The sequence below is a fragment of the Sylvia atricapilla genome, chromosome 2 (assembly GCF_009819655.1).
Source record: "Sylvia atricapilla isolate bSylAtr1 chromosome 2, bSylAtr1.pri, whole genome shotgun sequence".
Classification (NCBI taxonomy): Eukaryota; Metazoa; Chordata; class Aves; order Passeriformes; family Sylviidae; genus Sylvia; species Sylvia atricapilla.
Window position 1 is genome coordinate 27,925,998 of NC_089141.1, and position 23,752 is coordinate 27,949,749.

At 37.6% G+C, this 23,752-nt stretch overlaps 1 protein-coding gene across 1 annotated transcript in view; it reads left to right on the forward strand.

The window, feature by feature from the left end:
* Positions 1 to 23,752, forward strand: part of SPAG17 (sperm associated antigen 17) — an 86,404-nt gene that overhangs the window by 58,928 nt on the left and 3,724 nt on the right. Inside the window, exons 25-43 of the mRNA XM_066341189.1 lie at positions 2,473 to 2,593; positions 4,391 to 4,722; positions 7,081 to 7,189; positions 8,500 to 8,696; positions 8,988 to 9,132; positions 10,278 to 10,432; positions 10,845 to 11,021; positions 11,817 to 11,938; positions 12,110 to 12,240; positions 13,828 to 13,961; positions 14,347 to 14,514; positions 16,150 to 16,263; positions 17,644 to 17,689; positions 19,316 to 19,409; positions 19,859 to 19,912; positions 21,281 to 21,383; positions 22,002 to 22,098; positions 22,964 to 23,059; positions 23,189 to 23,340. Coding sequence (XP_066197286.1) covers positions 2,473 to 2,593; positions 4,391 to 4,722; positions 7,081 to 7,189; positions 8,500 to 8,696; positions 8,988 to 9,132; positions 10,278 to 10,432; positions 10,845 to 11,021; positions 11,817 to 11,938; positions 12,110 to 12,240; positions 13,828 to 13,961; positions 14,347 to 14,514; positions 16,150 to 16,263; positions 17,644 to 17,689; positions 19,316 to 19,409; positions 19,859 to 19,912; positions 21,281 to 21,383; positions 22,002 to 22,098; positions 22,964 to 23,059; positions 23,189 to 23,340 — 2,547 coding nt within the window. The remainder of the gene's footprint in view (positions 1 to 2,472; positions 2,594 to 4,390; positions 4,723 to 7,080; positions 7,190 to 8,499; positions 8,697 to 8,987; positions 9,133 to 10,277; positions 10,433 to 10,844; positions 11,022 to 11,816; positions 11,939 to 12,109; positions 12,241 to 13,827; positions 13,962 to 14,346; positions 14,515 to 16,149; positions 16,264 to 17,643; positions 17,690 to 19,315; positions 19,410 to 19,858; positions 19,913 to 21,280; positions 21,384 to 22,001; positions 22,099 to 22,963; positions 23,060 to 23,188; positions 23,341 to 23,752) is intronic.

Consider the following 23,752-nt stretch of genomic DNA (forward strand, 5'->3'; position numbering starts at 1 on the left):
GTATGTATTGGTAACTGTTAATGAACTTAGTCTTTATGGCTCTGTGATGTAAAGCAGCACTAAGTCTGCCATGGCCGACATAGTTTTGTCAATTTTGGCTTTATAGTTGCAGCTGTTACTCTGCAGGTGATCAGGGGGCTGGACCACCTCCCTTGCAAAGACAAACTGACACAGTTGGGGTTGTTCAGGCTGGAGAATAGAAAGCTCCAGAAAGACCCTAGAGTGCACCTTCCGGTACCTAAGTGAGGCTACAGGAGAGCTGGAGGGGGACTTTTTACCAGAGCATATAGTGACAGGAAAAGGGAAAATGGCTTTAAACTGAAAGATTAAGATTAAATATTAGGGAGAAACTCTTTACTGTGAAGGTGGTTGAGGCACTGGAACAGATGCCCAGAGAAGCAGTGGATGTCCCATCCTTGGAAGGGTTCATGGCCAGGTTGGATGGGGCTTTGAGCACCCTGGTCTAGTGGAAATTGTTTCTCTCAGTGGAAGGGATTTGGAACCTGACAATCTTTAAGGTCCCTTCCAACCTGAACCATTCTATGATTATTAATATCTGAGCTACAAGAACTGCTACATTTTTAGTTTAACCAAGTAGAACTTTTTGTGCCTCCCGAAACCCATACTCAAAAATCTAACCAACCAGCAAATCAGTGAAGATAGTTTTGCAGAATCTTGCACTATAATTTGGTCTCTCCAGCTGATAACAAGCCAGGGACCGACAATTTGAGTAAGTTATTTTTTCCCTTTAACTGAGGTACTTCTATCAAAGTACAGGTCTTTGGACAGGATGAATGAATTTTTGGAAAGCAGATTCTGAATTTCTGTTCTAAAGTAGTTTTTAGTACCTCGTGGTTGAAATAACACTGTGGCAGTTGTTGTTGCAAAACAGATTCTGTGCATATCCACAAAAAGGGCTCCTTACCTAATTTCAGCATGGAAAGTGGTGTAGGGAGTTGCCAAACAGCACTCAGCAAAAACATGCAGCAATTGTGTGGCACGAACTAGCCCTATAGAAAATAGCCTTAGAATTAAAAATCTGCCAGGATGACATCTAAACCAAAAAACTTTTAACTATTTGGTTTGGAGTTACTTTGGATAAAGAGTATCTATATTAGTGCATACAGCATCTGTCTGTGTGAGTGTGCAAGTACTTTGGAGAACAGGATTAGAATCCAAATCCAACTTGACAAATTCACATGGACATGGTCTGTAAAATAGGATGCAATTCAGTAAGAATAAGAGGTAGGTTCTCCAGTGACATATAAGTAATCAGTATATATCTACAGAATTGATAACGATTGTGCCAGTGACAGTTGTATAAAGGTCTGAGAGTTGTCATAGATCACAAGCTATCTGTAAGTCAACAATGCCATCTTCCTGTGAGAAGGGCAAAGACCACTGAGATGTGAATACAGAGGAGTATAGCCTGCTGAATATGTGAAGTCATTTTTCTTTTAAGGCTAGTAGAGTCTCAGTTGGAGTATTGTGTCCAGTTATGGATACTGCACTCCAAGAAAAATATGGGCCACACTGAAAGTTTTAAGCAAAGTGTGAAGAAAGATTACAGCTCTAGAAGACTTAACCTTCTAAAGATTTAAAAGAATTGGTTTGGTTTTGTTTGATCTTAAGTTGAGAGACCGAATAGCCTTCTGTAAAGACCTAAAAAACCTATTATCTCTTATGTGAGCTCGAATCATCATTCAAAGTATTTAGAGGTAAACTAATTTTCTGCAGTAGTGATTCAAGGCAATCAATGGGAAAATGTCAGTAAGGTTAATCAAGGTAAAGCCCTGGAATGGTTTACCAGTAAACCTCAAGCCCTGGAAAATTTTAGAATATATTTCATTAGATTTTTTTGCTAATGATTTAGTTATACTTGATTGTTGTTTTTACCATGAGATAAAGAGAAGTAGATGACAACTTCTGCCCTATTCTGTGACTTCTACCTCATGATGCTGTGACAACAATCTTAGGGTATTGAGACTAGCCTTAATTACCAGTAATATTATGTAAATTAACTGTAAAATATACAGCATCTTCTATGCTGAAAAACAAAATATGGTGTTTTTTGTTTTTCAGGTGGCAAAATATCTGCCATTTCCCCCCTATATTTCTATTCCTAATAAGCAAGAATATGGGATAATACCAGGACAAGTTCTCTCCATTACCTGTGTCTGCAACCCAAAACTTTTTTCATCTTATGACTACTAGCATAGTACATAGTCCATTGTTACATAGGTTTTTGAGGGGACTGTTCTTCAAGGTGAATGAAAGAAGCATAATTAAAGAAAATAACTAATATTTCCACTTCTGAATCCATAAACTCTGAAAATGTTAAATATGAGTGGTAGACAGCACTTAAAAAAAGTATTGTTAAAATAGAATCTGTACAGACTAAATCTGAACTCTAATTTTTTCTTTATTATTTTAAAATGTGGAATATAACTTAATTAATTTATCATTCTGTAGATGGAAAAGGAAGAACCAGTTCCCCAAACACAAGACATATCAGATACTCCTGCTTTTCCGAGTTTGAATGTCTCCTGTCCAAATGGACTTGTATTAACTTTCCTTGGGGAAAGATTTCGAGGTTAGTTTTCTGAGACACTGCAAAGTAAGGAATCACTGAGACTGCAAGAAGAAAATTATTTCTTCATTGAAAAGTTTAGATGTAACTCTAATGTTTTTAACATGTCAGAATGCTAAGTCTGCCATAATGTCTATTTAATAGTATTTGCAACATGAATAATATGGTTTTATTCAAACAAATACAAAATCTAGAATCACAAGTTGTTGAATATAAAAGATTGAGGGCAAGGAAGAAGCAACCCTAAAATGCTCTTGGGAGTCATGTTGAATAATCATTTGAATATGCACATAGATTGGAATACTAAACCTAAACAAGTAAATTCAATAAATAAATACACATATATTGAGGAATCTTGAGTGATTATGGGAAGATGCTTATATTACCTGTATCTGCAATTCCTTTGAAATCATATGTACTTAAGTCCCCAAGACAAAATGTTAATAATTTGAAAGATTAGGGGAAGAATGCCAAGAATGATTAAAACATCAGAAGATGTATCTTATAATGAGCTCATTTCACTATGGAACTCTATTGAATTACCAAAGAAAAGGTCAAAAGAGTGACTGATGCCAGCCTGCAAGTACAAGGAAACAGAATTTTGGTGATAGTTTGTAAACACAGTATACAAAGCTATTAAAGTTTTCAGGGGCAGGGGAGGGGTTGACACTGTAAACTAAGACTTTATTCTAGATTTAAGTTATACTCATTTGGTAAGAATGTTACACTCATAAATGGTAAGAAGGATTAACAAAACTAACCAAGGCTGTGATGGAGTCTCTGCTACTGGATGTTTTACAATCAGATTTTTTGTTGCTTTTCTAAAAGTGCAATCAGTTTCAAATAGAAATTATTTTACAGAAGTCCTTTGGTTTATGCCATCCAGTACCTACAGAGAAAACACTCACAATAAGCCTTTCTGCACTTATCATTGGGTTTCGTTTAGAAGACAGATGAGGTATATAGATACTTTAGAGCTTCTGTGACTAAAAAATGTTCTGCAATAATTATTTTTTCCAATGTTTTTGAAAATCAGTGTTAGGTTCATCTTTGCATATTGTAAACTGTTGTAAATCTTGAGAGTTTTTAGTCATGCTGTTAGGTTTTGAAGCAGACAAATGTGAATTTTGTTGTCATCTAGATAGCTTTAAAAACATCCATTTACAGATGTCGTTTAATACCAGTGTACAACAAATCTGCACAGCCCAGTAAATGCACTCTGACTAATCTGGTATGAAGTAAAGAACATGCCATGTTCTCAAACATACATGGTTTGGCAAGAAACGTAAGTTGAAATGCTGAGTAGTTGAGGTGAACAGAGCAATTACAGACACTTACATGGAGTCTTTCAATAAAATTACCATAATTATACCCCTTAGCATATTCAAAACACTGCCATCATTTAATCTATGAAACTTACTTGCTCAAGCAGAATATATTACTTGAGTTTTTATACAAATTCAAACTTAGTGAAACTCCATTGTTGGTTTTTTTTTTTTTTCTCCTGATGTTAATCTTCCAAAAGTTTGGCATCCATAATAAATCGATCTTCAAATTTCCCTTGTTTTCAATTGGAAAGACAGCCACCTTCACAAGAGGATGCAGAGTCTCTGAGTGGCTGTTTTGAACTTTGCTCTAAAATCAGTCTGTCTTTTACTCTGTGGATTATAGACTCAGCCAAGGAGGTTTAGTCTTACTCAGCTAAAGTTTCGTGTCTTCTGTTGACACCATGCTGCTGGGTGTGTAGCACTGTTTGATTGTGTGCTATGCAGAATTAAGTAATTCAAAGTTTGCTTTCAGATTTGAAAAGTGAAGCCACTGCCACTGAAGCAGGGAAAGAGATGGTAGAGGAAAGTGAGGCCAAAGCAGATGAAGGAAAGGAGGAAGAGGTTATGCAAGGTGGAGAGGAGGAACATCAGGTTACAGAAGGTGAAATAAAGCATGAAGACACCAAAAGACACCAAAAGGCTGAGCAGCCTTCTGTGGACATTATGGTTAGACAGAGTTATCCCCAAATGGTAAAGAACTCTCATCTTTATTTATCTCCGGCAAGGCAAGCAGAACAAGAAGTGTCAAGAGTCATCACTAGTCAAGGAACTGTTATAAAGTACCTGATGGATGGATCTACCCAGGTATATTCATTGCAAGAATTCATTGCAAGCAGTAACTTTTAGTACATTTAAATGTGATGGAAGATTACCCTTAAACTTGTTTTTGTCTACTGAGATTGAGAAGTGTCCAGTTTGTAGATGAAGGAGTTAAGTAATACTGAATTATGCTGCCATGTCAAGACTAAAATACTCTTGTCTTTGTTCAGAGTCAGAACTTAGGGAGATTTAAGTAGGAAAATTTCAGGCATGAGAAGATTTTAGGCAACTTTGTAATTAGGAAATAGCTGAATATGGTTCAGAGAACTACATTCCTAAACTTAAGCTTCAGAAGCGTGGATTAGTTCAGCTTTCAGTATTTTTGGCAATATGAAAACGTCTATATTTCTTTTAGTTTAAACACTTATATGGGATCCAGAAAAGACCTTGAACTGTTCTTCAGTCCTGCAGACACCTTTAGGTATCCTAAATTTGCAGGAAAAAAATTCTATATATTCCTAAGTACCTGCTTTGTTTACACATATTCAGGTTGTCTCAAATTTTGGTACAGTTTAGGTGGTATAGGCTCTCTTTGCAAAAACTGTAATCAATCTACAACTTTTTTTTTTTTTAACTCTTAGATTCTACATGTGGTTAGCAAACAGATGAAAAGAAGAGTCATCTAATTTGACTCAGAATCTGTAAAAATAATTCCTTATTTCCTGAATTTCTTTTTCCTGTCTAAGTAGACCATAATTCCTAGTGTAAGTTCTTTACATTTATTCATCACACTAGATGATAAAACATTTAGCCAGGATTACTGAGAAATATATCCATTTCAGAAATATGCTGGGAAACTAGCTGCTGTATGTCTGTATATTCTCAACATACAGTTTTCTGATAGAAAAAAAGTAGATCTTATGTGCCTAGCATGATTTTACAGCAGTCTTTGTTTTAAAAGATTGAGTGCTTCTTAATATTAACTTAATGTCTATGAATCATCAGAAATTTATTGTCTATGGTAAGCATTCAAAAAAACAAAGAAGGATTTAATTCCTTACAACAACAATTTCAAGAGTTGTTTCTATATGTTATCCATTTCTTTTCTACATTGTACTGTATTGATAATTTAGGCATGTTTGGAGTAATTCTAGAGTTTTTCTGACACATGGAGAACATGCATGTCAAGAGTTGAGTGTAAGGAATCTCAGAAACCAGCTATAATTAGATAAATAACCAAGACTTCTTTTTCTTAACTATCATAATGGCTAAAAAATTAACAGGAGTCTTAGACATGTGGAATATCTCAGTACAGATAACTCTGTCAATACAGATGCATTTATCACTGCTACCAAAAAAACCATCATTAACCTATGACCATTTATTCAAAGAATAATCTTTACTCTTTAGTTTTATAATGCTTTTTTATTGTTAGAAGAGTCCCCAGTAATTACATCCATTAACTGCAGCAAGGAGCTCTCCTGGCAATGACTAATGGGATGAAATTTAACAAAACCAACTGTTGGATCCTACACGTGGGACAGAGTAACTGCAGGCACAAGTACAAACCGTGACAGGAGTGTCTGGGGAGCGCCCTGCAGGGAGGGCCCTGGGGGTGCTGGTGGCAGCAGCTCAGTGACAGTCAGCAGGGTGTGCCCGGGCAGCCCAGAGGGCACAGACCGTGTCCTGGGGGATCCAGCACGGCAGCACAGCCGGGCAGAGCAGAGCGGGGATCATCCACTGTGCCCGGCGCTGCTGCGGCTCACCCGGAGTGCCAGGACAGCGCTGGGCACCACCACTTCAGAGGGGTGGGAAGGTCCTGCAATGAGTCCAGAGAACAACAGAGGCAGTGGAAGGGCTGGCAGGGGCCCCCAGGAGGGGCTGACCACTCTGTGCTTGCCTGCTTTGAAGAGACAGAGGCTGAGTGTCATCCTCCTTGCTCTCTGCAGCTCCCTGACAGGAGAAGTGCAGAGGGAGGTGCTGATCTCCCTGGGATCCACTGACAGGATACATGGGAATGGCTCAAAGGGGCACTAAGGGAGGTTCGGACTGGATATTAGGATGCCTTTCTTTACCAAGACAGTGGTCAGACAATGGAACAGGCTTGCTAGAAGGGTGATTGATGCTCCCAAGGTTCTCAGTGTTTAGTGCCATTGACAAACATTAACTGTGTCTAAAGTGGTCGGGCAATTGGACCAGGTGATCACTGTAATGAAATGGTCCGTTCTATTAATTCTCTTTAAGATAGCTTCTTTATTTCTTGCATTCATTCTGAGATTTTACTTTTTTCCTCTCCATCACCCACAGTATTCTAGTAACTATTGCATTTGTGACACATTCTTATAAACTTTCTAGTGGTGTTTAAATTTATTTTAACCGCTAGTATGTCCTTGATTTCTGTAGATTCTGTTTGCTGATGGCACAGTGAGTAAGAGCCCTGATTCTGGTCCTGTCTTACCACCACCTACAAATTCAGAAGCAGAGCGTTCATCTGAGAACAGCACTAAGAAAGGTAACATTTCTTGTGTTTTGAACAGATATAAAGTTATTAGGGCTGATGATAATAATCTTAATCAAGAGCACATTTCTTTAGTCTGAAAATTCTGACAGTGTGAAAATGCAATTTTATCTGTACTCAGCTGCTGCATGCTGCTATATTACCTTCATAGCAAATAATTTCTCTCCTACTCCAAATTTCTTTTTGTCCCAATATGGTAGGATTCTAATAACTAAAAAGTTGTGTAAGAGGTTCATTGGTATCAGAGTGAACAGGAAGCCATTTAAAAGAAATCCTTGTAACTACAGTACTGTTAAATCCTTACTTTTGTCTTACAGTTTTTAGTCTTTGTATTAAGAAGTGCTTCTCTCACAGAGGATATGTTTTTGTTTCTCACTCTACTGTGTTCCAAGCCACCTACTATTGGTCATTATCAATTGGTTGTATGGACTTGTAGTTGGTGGTAATATAGCCATTCTTACTGTATTTTGTTTGACTGAGAAAGAATCAAATACTGTTTGCTTCATACCTCAGAGTGTAGTCCAAGATCACTGTCAGTATTACTTAGTACACAGAACAATTCTGACCTGTCATATTGACATATAATTTATTGGAAATAGGTGAATAAAAATTGCTGCCAAAGAGAAAGGTGTTTCAAAAAGAGACTTTTTGAGTCAAGTCCAGTCTTTTTCTTAGAATATTCCTTTAGATAAATACAAAGATGAGAACAACTCTGACAAATCATTTTCTAATATGAATTCTCAGTATCTGTGACCAGTGTATGTACTTTATTCCTTGTCCTTTTTCTATGATCACTTCTTCACCTTCCTCACCTTTGTTCTCTTCTGCTTATTCTTGATAAATTTCTAGTGATGAATTTCATTTTATTTTGGGTTTAGGGGTGGTTTTTTGCTAGATATTTGCTCTAAGTCTTTCAGCCTGCTCTCTGGACTATGCTCCTGTCTTTTGCATACACTTAGTCTAATTTATTTTTCCTGAGTATGGGAGACAAGAGTTCTCTATAACATTCTTAATAAGATCTCTCCTATTGCCTTTCATAATGAGCTCTTCATCCTTTTCTTCTGATGCACCATAGGAGTGATGGCATTAGCATGCTGTTTACTTTTTCCATAAGAAGGCACATTAGATAAGGCTAGTTCAGGAGCATGTCTTAGAGTAGCAGGAGCTGTAATTTTCTTCTAGCCTGTTTAATAGTTAATTTTTCAGTTCTGTCAAAAGCAATGTTCACAAACTCTGCACTTCATTGACTTTGTCTTTTGCCTTAGGGAATATAAGGTCTGATACAGAAATTTTTGTCTTTGCAGGGAAAGGCAGTGACAAGAACGCTCTATTACACTTACTCAAGGATGAGGAGTTTGAAAAGGCCAAATCTGCACAATCTAAGGCAGGAACCTGGATAACAACAACTCCATTAGGCATTCGAGTGGGCACAGAGGGTGCAACAAGAATGGATCTGAAGCCACTCTTAATGTATCAGGCCACGTGTCCAGCTGATGGAACGGTATTACTGCTTTTGTGTGACAATAGCACTGTCTATAAGCTAAGAGACAGGGCTGCCATCACATAAATTGTAGTATTTGTTCTTTGAAAACATTCTACAGGTTGTGTTGTTGCACTGTTAGAAATGCAATAGCTTTAGATTTTGAAGAAAACATGATTCCTGTCTCTGAAGCAGATGAAGAAGTGGTAGTCAAGCTTCTTTGGAGCTTCAGTCCTGATGCCTTATATTGTTGTTGCTGCTGTCACAAGTATCACAGTGCCAATATTAATGAGAAGTCCTTCATTCTTTCAGATCATGACTGTACGAGAAGATGAAGTGATCATTGTTGAGAAGCCACATGGTAACAGAATAGTAGAGTATGCTGATGGCACCAGGATCACAACTTTTTATGAAAAATGTGGAGACTTCTCTGTACGAAGGGGTAGTGTGGAAACAGGTAACATCAAAAGGGGAGCACATACTTTTCTTGCACTTGACATATCTTGTGAAGCAGAAAGTTGTCAAAATATAGGTGGCTTATACCAGTAGCCTAGATAACAGATATACAAGTGCTGTCTGGGCTTAGTTTGTTTGCTTTCTTTCAGCAGTATATTTGGTGCAAAAAATATACTGTTGTAAGTAATGAAATTTTGTTCTTTCATACCTTTATGGTCCTCCTTCACCATGAGACCACAGGGGCAGAGTTTTAGTATGTTCATTGCCCTCTCTCCACCTGCCCTAATAATAACAAGGAAGCTGCTTTGAATTCTAACTGAGGAGGTATGTAAGGACCAAGGCATCCTTATATTCCCCCAGTGAAGCCACTGACTCACCAAGCTTGGAGATACTAAATACCTGAATATGGCTGTGGAAAATGTCCTGCCAAGGAAAGTAAAACTTACATTTGCCTGAAATAAGTGGGGCTAGAGGTCATCTGTGATTCTTCTGACTGGTGTTATATTCTGCATGACTGCTTCGCTTGCAATTCAAGTCCTCTTCTCCTTAACTAAAATGAAGGGGACATTTACTGTATGGGTGTCTGGACTGTTCAAACACAGTGTAGGAAAAGACCATTACTGTGTTAGCAGAAAATGTTCAGGAACAGCTCCCTGTGGGATTTTAAAAGTCAAAATCACTTGAACTGATCTGTCTCTTCAATGGAAAGGCAACAACCAGATTAACATCCCTGTTTCATTTCTTTTCCAAGGTTTGTGTTGCTGAATAGGAATTTCTTCACGTTTTACAGCTTGTATTATAGGCACAAAGAATTTCAGTGATCCAACTTGTATATTACAAATATCCAGATCATCATGGTTAGTACCATAGTTGATACATTAGAGTGTACTTTCCTGGCCAGCTACAGATGATTACAGATATTTTTTGCTGTTGGGTTTTCCTATATCGAATTCACAGTCCAGAACTTCAAAGGTTGCATGTTGTTTACATAACATAAAAATATGTGATAAAGGATGCTATGGAGTTTGTGAAGGTCTTGCACTGAGGAGATAAAGATCCAGCACTATGAGAGAAAAAGCAAAATACATCCTAAGACATTTCCATGATTCATGTGCTCCTGTCTCATTCTTCTGTATTAATTCTTAGATGAACCCTCAGAAGCCATCACAAAGAAGCTCAAAGGTATACGAGTAGAGAATCCCGAGTTTGCTACTGTTATAACAAATTGTCGGAATGGTACTTGTTGTACTGTCTTTGGAGATGGAACATCTATCCTAGCAAAGCCACAGGGAACATATCAGGTGGGAATTATTTTTAATTTGTGACAGTGACATTTAATTTTTGTGTTCCAAGTTACCTGCCATTAGCAGCTCTCACCTTGATTACCTCCCTTCTCTATAGTCTTCACTAATCCTGTTATTCCATCTCTTCCATACTCTGCCAATGCTTGGATACTTATTCACAAATGTATAGTATATTTAAATCACAGTCTTAAATTTCCTGAAGTTAAATATTACAAAGACACAGATCAGCCTACCTCTTGGACCTCATCTTCCTTCTTTCTCTCCCTTTGATTCCTCTAAACTGGATGATTAAGTATTGAATGTCTGAAAGCTGTCCTCTTGATTTGTATCTGTTCTTCATTTTCAGAGTACTTTTAAATTGAAGTTTTCACCTTTGAGGATTGACTATCTTCTGGTTTTGCTGTCATAGGTTTTACCCAGCAAGGGAGGCTTTCTTTTCTTTGATGAAGATTGCTCAGCAGTTTATAGCCATGAAGTTTATGATTTCATCAGCAAGGAAGAAAAGAAACAAGCAGGGAGATACATTATGAAACACACTTCCAGCACAATTTGTGAGATGACAGATCCTGAAGGAAATACTTTCAAAGTAAAATACATGGAAGGAAACCTGTTTCCGCATTCTAATTTTGTCTTACAAACTTCTCTCAAAGTGAAATTGTAACCTTGTAATATTTAAAGTAGCCAGAATCGGGTGTCTGATATCTTCTTGACCAAGTGATAGATGTAAATTTTTTTTATATATATCCCTTTTTAGAGAGACTGAAACAGAACAAATGGTGAACAGTTTAGCTCACTGGTAAAGTTCTCTTAATTAGCATGATTTACACTATAGCAAAAAATCAGCTCTGCAAATGAGGATTTAAAACTGAGTGTGTCAGATTCAGTTCATAGACTGTCCTTTGAATCACCCTTATTTAAATTGTGTCTTGAAAAAGGCATCATTATTCCTTTCTAGGTCATTGTTAGTTATCTTGTTTGAATATGTTAATGTGGCATGAGTTAATCAGCACATATTATTCTCAAGAAGGAAAATCTTGTAGAAGTTCACTCAGTAGGTATACATCAATATCTGTCTTGAGTATACAGTTACCTGGCGTAACCAGTGAGTGAGTATTTTTGTGTCACAGTCCTTGGGCATTTATTAAATATCAGCATGTGATCGTAGTACTTATGATACAGTTTGTCTTTCTAGAAATGTTTTGGGGGTTTTACTGTCTTTTCAATTTCCCTCTTTATTTCTTTTTCTGAGTTTCCAGTTGCTCGGCATGAAATGTTTTTTTCTATCTCTTTGACTGGGCTAGGGTATGTTAAAGTTCACCGGCAAGTCACTGTTTTAAAGGGATCTTTTAACTCAAGTAATTTCACATGATTTCTGCTATAGGTCCTGGCTGATGGCAGCATAGATGTGTGCATTCCCAGCATTGACATTGATGGCAAGGAGGATGGAAGTTCAGAAGCAGATGAGGTTAACAAACCTATCACTTATAATGAGCATGCCCCCAGGTAAACTGCACTGCATCCATAAGTTAACACTCTTCTTTACTACACAGTATTTGTACAGGGTTCATAAACTGGTGCTCCCTTTGTTCAGTACTCTGTATTTCCCCATTTGATGCCATGACATTGAAGTTCTGCTTTCTTGATACAGTCCCATGTCTGTGCTTGGCTGTGCAGGTTTTTCATCATCTCTGCAGACAGTTCTGGAACAGAGCTCCTTCGGGAAAAGGATGTACACAAGTATGTGGCAGAGGCCTGTAGTGATCCTGCCACTGCAGTCTTGCAGGATCCTGTACAAGAACAGCCAGGTAGAAAACTTCTCTTTTCTGACAGACGAGTAATAGAAAGAATTGCAAAGTTTCAAAACTCTTATTTGGGGAAGGAAATGTTTTTACCCTTTTAAATAAGAGTCCATACTTCTGGACCTGGGAGTGAAAGAAAGGAGTTTGGGGGAAAACTCTAGAAAGCAGAGAATTACCCGAAGGGCACTGTTAAGGGGTAAGTGAACAAACACTTAACATATCTTTATCCACTCTCAGTCACACAAATAAAAGTGATTACCAAATAAATATATTCTTTGTGTTTATCATTTAAAAAATTAAATGTATCACAGTCTCCATTAATGATGTAGCAATGAGGGCAGTGATGCCCTGATATTGACCTTTAGCCTGTCTGTTGGAAAGAATACATACTAAAAAGCTGAAAAGACATGAGTGGAATAGCCAACACTACATGGTACCAACCACTTTGTAGTAGCAATGCAAGAAGTTATGTCCTGGAATAGTTGGTTGTCATTGTAAAGTTAGTTGGAGATGCTGCGTTTCTATAAAAGACACTGTGGTGTAACAGGTGGATGCTGACAAAGAAATAACTTTAAAAGAGAGGAAAGTATGGTTCCCGTGGATATGAGGGGATGATAAGGGAAGTTTGCTTCAAGCCATGAAGTCCTAAGACACATTTCTCATAGATTTATGTCATAAGCATATGACATAAAACAGCTTTCCCACTTACTACTCTTACAAGGTGTGGCACATTTTAAAATGTACTTCTGTTCACACAAACTACTAGTTCCCCATTGCAGAAACCAACTGAAATAATTCTGCCATGAGAAAAAGAAAAAAAGAAGAGACATGGAGGGAGCCAGAAAAATATAGAAGGTGAAAAGATCAGAAAGATGAGACAGTTAAAGTTCCAGTCAAGAAAGTTTACCTACAACCAGCTATCATTTGTAATAGTATCACATCTGATTTTCCAGACTCCCTGCTCCACCTTTCACAATACTGGCTCTATTTGCCTTGACAGTGAGGCTTCACAATTTTATATCATTGTGACAAAATACCTCAGTGGTGATATCCATTTTGAAGGTCACCTGTGGGGTAGATCATAGTAGATTAAGTAATTGTTGGGTTGGGCTGGAAAAAATATTTCAAAGAACATTTAAATTTATGCAAACAATACAAATAAATCATCTCTAATGGAATCCATCTGGTGATCAGGATATCAAGAAGTATAAAATACAGTGAAGAATTCTGCTTGTTCTGAATATGTTGTATTACTTCTGAAATTAGTATTCAGTACACATGAGTCAATGCTCATCTCTTCCTTGTTTGGGCTGCTCCCCACATTATACAACTAAGCTGTTAACCAAGAATCAAAGCAAGTAGCATAAGCAGTTCATTGTTAAAAATGGGCTGAGTAATCTGAACTTGTACAACTATTCTATAATCAACTCAATGATCTGATACTATCTGTGGCCATGGATACATGGAGTTTCATCTGTTAGCAATAATATTTTTTGTAGATAGGTAAGTGGCTTTTTCTGTAGGTCTGAGACCTACACTTGTATATAAATTTTTTTAATTTTAACTGATTCTTGGCAAAATGTGTTAAACCAGGGGTCTTAAGTATTACTATCCTACGCCCTATGGCTGAAGCGTCCCCCTGGGTAATGAAGAAAGAACCAGAGAGTATTGTTCCTCCATATCTTCAAGCAGAGGTCCAGAAAGAATCTTCTCCTCCTCCTCCTGAGGTATAGTTGTTTCAAAACTGTCTTTCCTTTAAAATCAGTTGTTCTTGGTCTCTGTGGGGAAATGAAACTCTGAACAATGTGAATGTTAAACTGAGTTTATTCAGCAGACAGAGCAAAGGGTTGGCTGTGTCAGGGAATGTGTGGTGCCATTCTTTTACACTTAGTGAGGGGACATAGCAATTTAAGGAGAGTTTCTCTTACCAGGTGAAGATGTTTTAGGATAGATAAATTGTTCCTAGGAATCTACTGGCTTTATTGTCTAGGTCTATGATTCTATAAGGAGAGCACATGCTTTTCATCTGAGACATATTGCCAATAGCTGCATTTTTTGGTAATGCAAATAGCCTCTTGCTCTTTTTGTTTGCTCCTCTCTGTTCAGAAGGAGATCACAGGTGCCCCGATCAGAGGGTGTGTTTGGAAGGGTCTCAGCATTGGAGCAGCACCTTTGCCAGGCCCTGTGCGAAAATGTCCCAAAAAACTGCAAATCCGCCAGCTATTCCAGTATAAGCCATTCTGTGATGAGCTAAGAGAAAAGCTACAGCTTTCCCTCAAGGTATGTCAACCACATCTATTTATTCTTCCAGTAATCAATAGAGAACAGACAAATAGACAAATTTGATATGATAAATATGAAGTATATACCTGAGAAAAAGAAATCTGCTATGCTTGAAGAACAATTATTTCATACATAGGCAGGTGCTATAAGTGTTTTTCTGAAAAAGTTCTATTGTTTTATTTACCTTTTATGAAACCTAGTTTTCTGAGCCAATACATGTGATCCAGTCCAGTAGACTTCACAGACAGTACTCCAACAAATAATTTCCTTGTTGTCAATATCTATATCTGTTACTTCATTTTTATTTTGCTTAGGGTTTGTTTTCCTTCCAAAAGTCTTAAGAATTTAAATCTATAAAGCTGAACAAGGATTTCTAGCTCACCATAATTCTACAGTTAACTTGGTCAATGAGACACACTCTGGTCTTGGTTATGTATTTGTTTTCATAAATCAGTGTAAATCATTTCCAGGTTCCAATCTGAGTTTTGTTACTCTATCTATGTCTAAGAAATAACTGTGTAGCCTTCTAAGAAAGTTTGTAGCCATTCCTCATTAGTGACTTCATAACAGGGTGCAAGCTAGACCTCCTGTGCCCGTGTTCTGAGATGGAGTCTAAAAGTCAGCAGCTTTGCCCTTCTCTATGTTGGTGTAAAATAATCATTTATTTAATTCACATGGTGAAGACGTTCTTTGAAGAGATTTTAAAGTCAAAAGCCCATTATTACTTAAGAATTAGAGAAGAGCAAAATATATGTGTCCTGTAATTTAGTCATTTAACCTGTTTTGATAACGGCATCGCAGACTGAATTTGAAAGTTAACAGCATGTGAAATTTTTGAAGGTGGTAGCATATTGTAGCCAGTTATATAAATTTTTTTTCCCCCGCATTACATTTCAAAGAGAACATGCTTGCAATAGAAAAACACTGACAGCTGTCCAGCCCAGACATGTTTGGGATATGCAAGTCTATCAGAATGAAATGTTACCAGTTTTTCAGTCTATAAATGCATAAAAATTATTCTTTAATTTGCATACTGATCTTTCGAAGGCAACACTATAAGAAAAGTTCCACACCAAAATGGCAAGGAAGTCTCTCCATCACCCAGATCTATTGTTGACTTTTAGAGAAAGATGAATGCTGTTTGTTACACTGGGAAGGAAGCACTGCAATTATTAGCACTGAAAAATTGTAATAATTGCTTAAATGTGCAGTGGAAATACCCTCATTGTTCATAAATCAATATTTAAATAATTATTTTTTCCGGAACGAAAGCCCTTAAATAGTATTTTAGCCACAGTTTCACTTTGTCAGAGCAAAATCAAGATCTAAAGAAAATATTATTCTTCCTTTCTCCATCTTCTATAAGATTAAAGAGACATAAACAAGTGAAAAATAACTGGCATAGGAAACAGATTGTTTCTGCAAACCTATCTGTTAGTAAAGTTCTGTACTGTACGTAGCTTTCCAGAAGACTGGTGTGTTTAAAACCCTTTTTTCCATCCAACTAATTTAAAGAAAGGTGGGAAAAGCAAAGTGATTTTTTTCTGTAGCAGTTGGTATGATTATGTCAATGTAGTATCTGTTTTAAGCCTACCTCTGTATCTTTCTTGTTCTTTTTCATTTTTTCACCAGGAATATATAGACAACATCTTAAAGCAGGAAAATGAGCTGGAAGAAATAAATGTGAAAGAACCAAGAACAGAAGAGGAAAAGGAGAATGCTGCAAGTCTCCTTGACCTCATGACAGTAAGAAAAATCAAAATTTTAACTACTTCTGTCAACAAAATCCTTGTATTGCATTGGAAGTGTGAGCCTTGGAACATATTCTCCATTAATAAACCAGCAAATGTCAGAATAGCACTGTACCAGTTCTGGTGTAGATTAATGGTGAGGCAGAGCCATGCTCAGCCTTCAGCTGGTCTGAATTCAGCTGGGCACTGCTGCCATTAGGGGAAGCAATGCTCAAAACTGTTCAGGAGTGTGGCTCTACTGAATGATGTTCCCAAACACACAGACCAAAATTACTTTCCAGTAATTTGCTTTTTTTAATATCCCCCAACATCAGGATGAAAATGTTTCCAGGCTGTTGTCATTGCACATGGGAGGCTTGTATTTCAACCACAGCCACCTCCATAGCAAGAATTTAAACCGTGCTTTTGGGATAATACACAAACAGTCTGGAGGAATATTGTTATTACTACTGAGCAGCATTAAAAAAAAAAATCTGTGTATTTATAATCTGTGTATTTTCGTGGATAATTAGAGCACAAAAAGAAAAAGGAGAGAAATAAGTAGTGGGAAAGGTGGGTGAATAGGAGAAGAGGATGACAGCTTTTCTGGAAAGAGGGATAAAGAAATGACCTGTCAGTAACTCCATCTGCAGCTATCCTCTAGGCAGACATTTATTTGCTTCAATGAGACCCAGGTGCTGAAGCTCACATGCTGCTCGGATCCACTGAATGTGTCTAGTGACTAATTACTGTTGATTATCATGGCTACCTTTCCAGTTAGAGATTTCACACTGGACAACCCTTTTGTGAGCAGCAGTCTCAGTGTGCACCTGCTGTGACCCAGGAATCAGTGTCACATTGCTCTCAAGTCTCCAATGGCTCTGTTACAACCCAGACTGTCTGGGCACAGGAACTCTGGTTTCCAGTTAACTGCTTCAGAGACAGCATGAGAATAAAGGAGCCTCTTAACCCTCATTCCCTTTACTGTAAGCCAGCCACATGAGATCTCCTCAGTAACAAAGCCTGCACATTCCTGAACACATTTCCCATTTGACTTGTTGGGAATGTAAGTTTAATACAATACAAGTATATCTTGTTCAGATTTTTAGCAGAAAGAATTAGCTTAGCTGAGCTAATAAAAAGAAACCATGTAAGATACAAAGCTATCTGTGAAGTGGGTCATCAAGAAGGAAACAAATACCTGTTTAGAACAAGGAAATTGTATTTCCTTTTTTCCCAGCTTGTGTTTTCTAACACACTGAAATACCTGACAATGTGACTACAAGAATGGAAGTAACAAGATAGCATTTGTTTACAATATAAATCCTTTGAACAAGATGCTGTTGTTGTGAATTTCATTTCACACGTAGTCACAGTTATTCCTTCTTCATTGCAGTCCTTCCCTGGCTGGGAGAAGTCAACTGAAAAGTTCAGTGACAGAGGTAATAAAAACTTAATACATGTATTTTTAAAATACCTTAATAAGTTTTACAGTATTGTGATATTTTTTAAGAGGGAGTATAAAGGTGAATTAATCTATGTGCTGTGTACGTTTCTGTGGGACCCCCACAGGTGATTAGAACTTGTTAGCATCAGTGATCCACTATCTCTGAAAAAATAATTCCTGGTTTTAGGCATAGGTAGTTGACTTTTCAACTCACATTTCCATGTGTAATGAGTTTTCTTAGGTATAAAAACTGTGACAATACTTGGCTACTTTTATGCAAGTAACAACTCTTCAGACAAGTTTTTCAAAGCAACTAAATAAATCCTGGTTATTTATTACACTTCAAAATCTAATCTCTAACCATCACGTGTTGGGGTTACATTCATCTACCTAAGAGAAAAGATGGAGCAATATATCGTGAATTTCTGTTAGAATTTTCACAAGGTATTTATTAACATTTATTAATGTTTTCAATATGTACAAATAAAAATTAAGATGTCTGTTTCTTTATAAAAACCCATAAGCCTTTTCCATAGAAAACCTCATTCCATCCCATAGTGATGCTTATCTTTAAAGTGTTATTTTTCTGCCCTTCATACCTTGTCAAGAGTATTTCTACTTGTCAAAAAACATCATGCTGTGCAAAGTAAACAGAAACTGCTGCAACAAATACTTGCTGAACAGTTTCCTTTTAAATGGCAGTGCAATTTCAATGTAATATTTTAATGAAGAAGATAGTGGGAAAGAAAAGCACTTTGGAATAGGTAAAACCAGAAAAAGCTGAAGATTAAATTCATATTTTATGGTGAAAAACTGAGGAAAAAAAAAAAAAAAAAAAAAAAAAGAAGAAAACCACATTTTGAAGTTTGAACTTGTTTAATTCCCAGAACACTAAGAGATATTGTCATAGTCTAATAGGATCATATCTCTCAAATGCTCACATTTCCTAAATTTTGCCACAGAAAATTGTTTTCAGCCAAGGAAATTTCTTTGGACCCATGATTTACCTTCAAGGTATAAAGTAAACAACACACTTTATAAAATATGTCAGAAGACAGGGCAACTCTTTAATAAAGCCCCAGAGCTGGTCACATTATTAAATGTGGAAAGACTGGCATTTCTCCATGATACATATTGAACTAGTAGTTCCTTCCATGAAAATGTTGATTATGGCTGCTTCACAGCCTCAATTAAGCACAAGCAAGCTTAAGCAAGTTAAATGTAATAAGGGTCCCTGAAAGCCCACATTATTTTCTTCAGCTGTAGATAGAGACCTCAGAGCACCCCAGTTAGAAAGTGGCTGAATGTCAGCAACTTTTCCTATTCACAGGTATTTGTATCTTGAAAGAACATAAGGATATGTCAGGAAATACAGGGTGGGAGTGTGAACTTAATCTGCTTGTCCTTTCAATACTGAATTCAATTTCTTATCTGTTAATGTTCTGATCTTGATTTTGGAATTAAGTTCTTTCTGCCTTTTCCCCTCACAGTAACACTCTATTAAGTTTCCATAAAGTGGCAGAAAGATGCATTCAAAATATATCCTTTGACGTTTTTTCTTCATGACACCTAGCAGTGCTTAGCAGGGCATGCCAACTCAGTCCTTCCCTTCACCCTGCAGCCCGTGTGAGCGAGCTGTATGAGCAGGGAGTGGCTCCTTCTGCCCGGCGTCGCAGAAAGATAAGCGCTGCATACAGAGAGGACCAGCAGCAGAGGTAGGACGGAGCAGCCAGGACTGGTGCACATGGAAATGACACAAAGGGGGAAGCCTTTGGCACAGGGAGGGCGCTGGGCTTTACTGACTGTCAGTAAGGGCTGGGACCTAGAGCCACAGATACATATGGCAGTGTTTTACTGTCTTGTCCTGTGGTTATTTGATCCCTCTATGTCTCTCTTTCTTTCCCTGAAAGATAATTCAGAGTTTGTTGGGAAAGGATTTGGATGTTTCTTGGATTGAATGATCCAAGGAAAATGCAGATATGAGCAAACAATTTTGTGCAAACCATACTAGTCCGAGTCAGGAGTCACCTGAGGTGTTTACATAACATACTCTCATAAAGGCATTTTCTTTCCAGGGTTATCTTGTAAATATTTTTGTATTTATAGAAGACTACTAGTTTTCTCATTCCCACTATTCTCTTTTTTTTTGTTTCGGGTGATTCAGTCCAGAAGGAGGAACACAAACCTCCAAGTGGCAAAGCAAAATAGAGCAGAACAGGTAATAATATTAGTAGGATCAAGTTCTTTTACGAGCCAGCTTAATCTACTTTTGTCAAGAATGTTATTGATTTCACCAAGTCTTGGGTGATGGTCCAGTGGCTTGCCTGCAGATAATAGGGTATTTTCTGCTCAACAGAAATGCTGAATAAATGGTTTTAATCTTTCTTTTTTTCTTCCCCCCCTCCCCCCTCGAAAAAAAAAAAACTTAACAGCTGTTAGGTTGGGGGTAAAAAATTAATTAGTGTTAACTTACAGTATGCAAAATAAGGCTGAAGTCAGAAGCCCTCTGTTTCATTTCTGGTTCTGCCACTAATGTGGAAAATACTGTATATTAATATTTTCAAATGCTGATGCTTTAGGTTAAAATTCAGGTATTCCACAAATAAAAGCTGATTTTTTCAAATAGAACCCCCAGACACATCTCATGTAGTGGGGCTTCAAAGTTCCTCTAGGCAAAACTGTCCCAGCTTTCTCGGCTTCTCCTCACATGAAAGGTTTTCCAAACCCTTGATCATCTTTGTGGCTCTTTTGTACATCAGACAGCTCAGAAGTGGACACAGCACTCCACGTGAGGTTTTCCACATTGCTTCTTAATTATGTTCTGACTTGCATGAGAGTAAAAAGCCTTTTAGAGTTTCAGAGTTATATTTTAATATATCATTTCATACTGTTTTGTGTCCTATTGTAAAAATTACTTTAAATATATAAATCTGAGCAGCCAGCACCCAAGGGCATCATGTGCAATTTTGGCTCTAAAACAAGGGTTGAAACTCTCAGTTTGATTAGAAGTGATATTTCATAGCTGATGTTAGACCTTGCAAATCAGTGAAGCTCTAGTAGTGTAAAACAGGGTAAATCAAGCTGATTTAGCAACATGACTGATCTTTCCTCTGGTCAACCTCACCTTCAGCAGTTTGAACAGCTTCTTTTTTATCTGCAGAGCCATCAAGTCTTTCTAGGACAAAATAAGGAAATTAGATGAGTTTTATATTTTAAATTTTCTCAGTGCATATGGAATACCAATTCTTCACTTGAAGTGTTTGTTGGAAGGTGAGAAATACACCAGTGGCAGTCCCAGACGTGTTCCATGAGGTTTAGAGAAATGGAGCATGTTCTGAGGAGGTGCTCTTCATGGCAGGCAATTCACTGTCCATGTGCATTCTGATCAGACCAATCAATTCTGAATCCACCTCTAAGAAAATTGCCAATTACAAGAATGTCACTCCATGTGATGAACCAGGGAAAAACTGCCACTTGCCTTTACCAATTCCATTTTTTAATGCATAATACTGAAAAACAGGGTAAACTCGGTTGTAGTGCCTCTTATCTTTCTTTTCCTTACCAACAATGTGAAAAACATCCCTAGGAAAGAACTGGATGAACAGAAGACTACGTTTGCAGCAATAAAAAACAAAATATTTGCTCCATATTTTGAATCTGAATTCAGCAAGGACTTTTTCCAAGAAAAGGTAATGCAGCTGAAAAGTGGATGAGTTTTGTTAGGCCAGTAGTACCTCCCATACTCCCAAAGACAATTTTGGGTTTACATCTCAGCCTCTGTTTATCTCAACAAGCCATTACAAAAGACAGCTGTGGAAGAATTAATACTGAAAATTGTGTGCCCTTGTAAAGGACGTGTATCTTGAAGATGGTTATATGTTCACTGAGTACAAACTCTATAAAATTCCTTACATAAACTCTGGAGAGAGCCTGATTCAGAGCAAAGCTCAACCTCAGGGTTTTTTTACTTACCCCTCAAACCTCTCTCCCTGCTTATTAGAAATAGGATAAGTAAAAGTAACATTCCTAATTTAGAGGTGATCTTGGGGACTCACCTGGTAAATGCTGGAAGTATGTAAAGCCTACTCAGAAATGTAGGTTGTAACCTGATGTAACTATTTAAATCTCTTTTATAGTCACCACTTTGCTTCTGCTTATTTGGTTGTTGTTAGTGTTTTGTTTTGGGTTTTTTGTGGGTTTTTTTGGTTTGGGGGGGTGTTTTTTGTGGTGGGAAGATTGTGCCTGCTGGCTGTTTTTCCTAGGTGTTTAGTTGGGAAACCTAAACCCTCTTTCTTCCTTCACTCTAGTTTCCTGATTTGGAAGCAATGTCTAAGGAACTTCCTCCACTTCAAGAAGAAAGAAGTGTGACTTCCCCTCTGTGGATGCAAGGAGAACCCAATGGAGGTAATCAACTGTCTGGAATTGGGTTTGTATCTTCTTCAGGAGGAAGAAGCCCTTGCAGACATCACTGAATGTGAAAGAACCATCAGCTTTGGATGCTAAGCTGAAGAACTGGGCTATGAATGAGGAATGGATAGATGAAAAATGCTCAAGAAAAACATTATCGAATAAATAAATAGTTAGGGGTAGATGAGCAAGAACCAAGGAAGCCAAGTTTAGAAAAAAACTGGTGTGACTGTAGGAAAATTTTGGGAGATTTCATTCTGAAGTTCAGTGGTAAGCAGGAACTGGTACAAAAGCAATATGGATTAGGAAACATGCAGGCTAAGGATAGACTGGAGGATATAGGAGGAAAGCAGTGACTCCATGATGGGAAGCAGTGAAAGAGGGAATCATTATCTTAGGCGTGAGCTTTTCAGAACTGAGAGGAATACTTCAGTTCTGTTTGAAAAGCAGAGCTGACAAGTTACTGAAATCATAGAGTGAAGTTAAAAGTAATACACAGAAAAGATTCATATCAGGAAAACAGTCCTCTGTGGAGCTTTATCAGATCCTCGCTAATTACCATATTTCTTCATTTTCAATCACCATAAGGCCTGTGCTGGATTGTCTTTTAGTCCTTTATGGCTTATAGTTTAGTTACCCGGAGAACAAGGAATGACTAGTAATACAACAGGCACTTCTGAGATCTCTGTGGCCGAGTAGAGCAAAATGCCACATGCAAAATTTTCCCAGCCTCTCATAGCTATGTAGACCAAGATTGTCTAAATTAAAGTGCCAAAGACTTGATTTTGTTTCACTGTTTATGAAAATGATGGTGATCATGAAAAACACTTGACTCAGTATTCCATTCTTTTCCCTTGGGCAGCTGAATTTGTTGATACCACAAATGATTTGTCACTTTCATCTGGCCTTCAGCTGCAGGATCCCTCCAAACTGGATGATGCTCCCAGTGGAACAACAGGTACACCTGCCTTCCAGAATGTAACTGCAGCAGCTTGGTATCTCTTTATAACTTTTGACACAATATTTGCAATATAAATTTAAATCCACCTGACATTTCTGCATGCTTTTGGAAATCTTTTCCTTCCAGACCTAAAGGTGGCAGCAAAAGCAGAAGAGACACCTTTTCAACACAAAGTTCCAAGTCTGATGGTGGATGTTACCGGACAGACAAGAAAAGAGAAAGTAATATTACCATCATACATTCAAGGGAAAAAAACAAACACCATACCAAATAAAAAGGTAAAAATAACATCTTTCTTGTCAAGATTCGTATCCTCTGAGTCATCTCTTTTCCATAAAACCTTCACCCTGGAGCAATACTGGAAGGTATTTTGAATCTGTTTACTGAAACATGGCTGTTGCCATTTAGTTATGTTTACTGGCAATTCTAGAAGTACCTTTCCTCTCAACTGCTAGCAAAAATTCATTCTGCATCAAGCCCATGAGAGCTATTTCCAAAAGATCAGAGCTTCCCAGTTTTCTGTGAGACACCTGAATGGCTTAATACATCTGAAAACTCAGACCAGTATAAATTTTCAGACAGTATTCGAAGTGCTGCTTCAGTTTTTACTCAAATTAGGATGTCTTTTTTTAAGGGTGAGTGGACAGAGTGAGTGGACAGAGGTCAAATATAGGTTGAGGTATTCTCTAC